The sequence below is a fragment of the Nestor notabilis genome, unplaced genomic scaffold, assembly GCF_000696875.1.
Source record: "Nestor notabilis isolate BGI_N333 unplaced genomic scaffold, ASM69687v1 scaffold6469, whole genome shotgun sequence".
Lineage (NCBI taxonomy): Eukaryota > Metazoa > Chordata > Aves > Psittaciformes > Psittacidae > Nestor > Nestor notabilis.
Genome location: NW_009942266.1, coordinates 1,454 through 1,682, shown reverse-complemented (window position 1 = coordinate 1,682; position 229 = coordinate 1,454). Strand labels below are relative to the sequence as shown.

Below are 229 nucleotides of genomic sequence, written 5' to 3'. Positions count from 1 at the left end.
AAGCCCCCGTTCCTGGCCACGCCACCCCTTCCTCCTCTGCAGTCTGCTCCTCCTCCTTCCCAGCCGCCCATGAAGTCCAAGTCCTGCGAGTTCTGCGGGAAGACCTTCAAGTTTCAGAGCAACCTGGTGGTCCACCGCCGGAGCCACACCGGGGAGAAGCCCTACAAGTGCAACCTCTGCGACCATGCCTGCACGCAGGCCAGCAAGCTGAAGCGCCACATGAAGACCC

General features: G+C 62.9%; 1 protein-coding gene across 1 annotated transcript in view; it reads left to right on the top strand.

Annotated features, from left to right (window-relative positions):
* The window catches only part of LOC104410985 (B-cell lymphoma/leukemia 11A-like), a gene marked incomplete at its 5' end in the record, with an annotated part of 60,345 nt that overhangs the window by 58,685 nt on the left and 1,431 nt on the right, over positions 1-229 (top strand). Inside the window, 1 exon segment of the mRNA XM_010021301.1 lies at positions 4-228. Coding sequence (XP_010019603.1) covers positions 4-228 — 225 coding nt within the window.